The sequence below is a fragment of the Lactuca sativa genome, chromosome 8 (assembly GCF_002870075.4).
Source record: "Lactuca sativa cultivar Salinas chromosome 8, Lsat_Salinas_v11, whole genome shotgun sequence".
Taxonomy (NCBI): Eukaryota; Viridiplantae; Streptophyta; class Magnoliopsida; order Asterales; family Asteraceae; genus Lactuca; species Lactuca sativa.
Window position 1 is genome coordinate 31149007 of NC_056630.2, and position 3129 is coordinate 31152135.

The 3129-nt window shown below is 38.4% G+C and overlaps 1 protein-coding gene across 1 annotated transcript; it reads right to left on the bottom strand.

Annotated features, from left to right (window-relative positions):
* Positions 1 to 1687: 1687 nt before the first annotated feature.
* Positions 1688 to 2837, bottom strand: LOC111900754 (zinc finger A20 and AN1 domain-containing stress-associated protein 4). Its single transcript, XM_023896632.3, has 2 exons — positions 2658 to 2837; positions 1688 to 2561 (listed from the first exon to the last, which is right to left on the bottom strand). Exon 2 carries the CDS (start codon positions 2441 to 2443, stop codon positions 1922 to 1924), a length of 522 nt encoding a protein of 173 aa, XP_023752400.1. The 5' UTR covers positions 2444 to 2561; positions 2658 to 2837; the 3' UTR covers positions 1688 to 1921.
* Between the last annotated feature and the right edge of the window lie 292 nt (positions 2838 to 3129).

Here is a 3129-nt window from a genome sequence, read left to right on the forward strand (position 1 = left end):
TTTCATTTCACGTTTCCTAAAATAGATAAAACCATCACTTGAGATGAGGGTCGGTTGGCATGATCTAAGGTTTCATCGGGGGTTCTTCGTTCTTCGAAGAAAAGAGATAACGATGGAGGGGAGAAAGAGAAATAAGGTAGGGTTTGTTGGTTTCTGTGGTGGGTTTCTAGGTTCAGATTGATGAGTACTTTCGCCGATGATGTGAATGACTATAAGTAAAGAGATAGAGGGAGGTGGTGGTGTGAATGGTGGCATTGGAAGGAATAGAAAGTAAAAAACGATGTGGGGCTTTAAAGCGAAAGGTTTGGGGTTTAAGGGGATGGTTTGATGTGGGCTATTTCAAATTTTCTTTTATTAAACTTCATTATCAATTTTTTTATAATTACTATTTCGATATATTTCAATTACTACTTAGTGGTCACAATAAAACGAGTGAGAAGACAAACGGGCAAAACAAGTTGCGTTACTAACCCTTTTTGTATGATAAAGTCAATTCTTTTGAATACTACATCTATAGATTTAGGGAACATAAGATAGTTATGCATGATCTGTTGTACTATATTAAGAAACTCCATTGCATCTGCGCGCGAGGAAACCAAACGTATCAAACGCGAATGATATAAATACGTGTTGATATTCCATGCACGATTTTTTCATGTTTTGTGACTTTGCATGTAGCGACTTTTAAAGCAGTCTGTCCCGCCTTGAAACCCCCAGCCCCTAAGCCCACGAGAAGAGATACCCCTGCAAGGTCCACACAAACATGTTTCCCTCCAACCCATCCAAAAACCAAAACGTCAGTCAATCTAAGGGTTGACCTTCCTTTTGGCGGTTCAGTCAACAAATTCATAGAAGTCTCTTTCTTAACGGAAACCCCGACACACTTAAATATGTCAAACAAAACATTCATAACCATATTGTATCGTTATTGAACCCCAAGAGTTCTTTACAATGGATTACATGCTCTCAAAAAGAGTCCAAACATGTTTTACGACGCCGAACATATCTCATCAACTAGGAATATAGGGATCATGAGTCATATTTAAGGATAATGTGATACTCCACATGAGACAAATGTTAGTCGAACTCATCTTATAGGGGTAGCAAGAAGAAATTTTGAACATGTGCTCGTAAACATTCAAAAACCGTTTTCTGCCGAACCGTCATGTCAAAATGTACTTCCATGATAAAAGAAACAAAATAGTCTTTTTTTTTTTATAAATACGAGACAGATATTGTAATTAATAAAACCACATTGTAATTTATAAAACCACATGATCGCACCCTATCAATTTTTTTTAATAAAGACCAAAATTACAAATTTAGCCAAACCATGAGGACCAAAACTACAATTTACTCTCTCGCATATTATTTGAATTTATAAAAGCAAATTATATTGAATAAAAAATCGAATAAAGAATCAATCATTGTTGGAAAAAGGAAAGGTATACTTTTTCCACCCACTAATCTACCTACGCCTACCGACCTACACAACCTTTGAAGTTTGAAAAAAATAAAAAATAAAAATAAAATAATAATTTATTATATCAACAAGACAACTTCTCTTAAACTTTTAAATTTTAATACCATATACAAAGGCACTAATGTATACAGATTTCCAAAGGTTTCAACGAAATTTGTAATGTAATGTGGGGAAAGAATTGAACCAATACCAATACTTTGGAAATAATAGAACATGAATTTCGATTTTTTTTTCTTCCTTTTTTTTTCTTAAAAAAATGAAAAAGTAGGACAACTACACATAAATTCAAAGTTTTCACAAGCTTCGGAATTAATAAAAAAGGGGCCCCGAACCATCAACTTGACCCGACCCAATCATGAATCAACACCCACCCAACCCCCAATTATCATCACCCATCGACCGTCCGATCAACGACATCAACCAACGGCTATGATCGTCTCAAATCTTCTCCAGCTTCGCCGCCTTCACCACCGGATTCGCCTTCGCTATCGCCTCTTTCCCCACCGTCTTGAAATCATACGAGCAGTCGTGCTTCTCCGGGTACCTGTGGGTCCCACAGAACGTCGTTCCACATTTACATGTAAACCCCGTGAGCCCAACACGCTTCTTGCATGATCCACACCGATTCCGTTGCTGCGGTTTCACGTCGTTAGACGACGGAGACACAAGATCGGCGTCCACCGGATTGGATATCGGCTGATCCGGTAAAACGGAAACAGATGCTACAGCGGAAGATGAGGATGAGGAAGATTCCGCTAGAGATGTTTCCGATTCGTGCTGTGGATGCGTGAGGCTCTTCTCGACGGCGATCTTCGCCGTCGACATCTGCTGTTCCTTCATGCAGTGATCTTTGTAGCACTTTGAACACATATTGAGCGTGGTGGGACTCCCGAAGAATCCACAGTTATTAGCACAGAGCACGTGATTGCTTGCTTCCTGCCATTTCTGTTCCTCGGCCATATTCCCGAAACTTATCCGATCAGCCAAATATCCAAAACAATTAAAGGGAAATTTTTGAGAGCGATCGATTCAGATTCAGATTCAAACCAATCGCTCAATCAAACGAGATTATCAGAACCTATATTAGAAAACAAGGTAGACACAATCAGATCCAGAATTTTAAAAAGGAATAGAATCCCAAAAAACAAGCGATTGGAAATCAGAAACCACGTACGGAATCAGAAACGGAGATGGGGGTATTAGGGGAGGGGATGGATTGAATTGTGGGGAGGTGGGCGGTGAGGAAGGGTGGAGAAATATAGGTGTTGAGGGAGGGTTAGGTGGTGGCGGAAATGTAGGGATAAAGAAAAACAAGAAAGGGGAGAATAAATTGGTGGTGGTCATGGTGGTGGTGGTGGGATTTGGAAGGTTCTAGGAGGTTGCGTGGAATTTTAGTTGTTTTTTAAGTTATTGTTATTTATATTTTATACCACAATAATGTTTAAAGTAAATTATAAATTTGGTCCATGAGCTTTGCTTCAATTTGTATATTTGGTCTAGTTTTGGAATAATTGATATAGTTTGCAAATAAATCTATGAGCCTTGCTCCAATTTATATTTGGTCTACTTTTGGAAGAATTAAAATGGTCAGGTGGTTTTCATATCTCGCATTATAATGTTTTATTAAGGCCCTATAAAGTAACCAA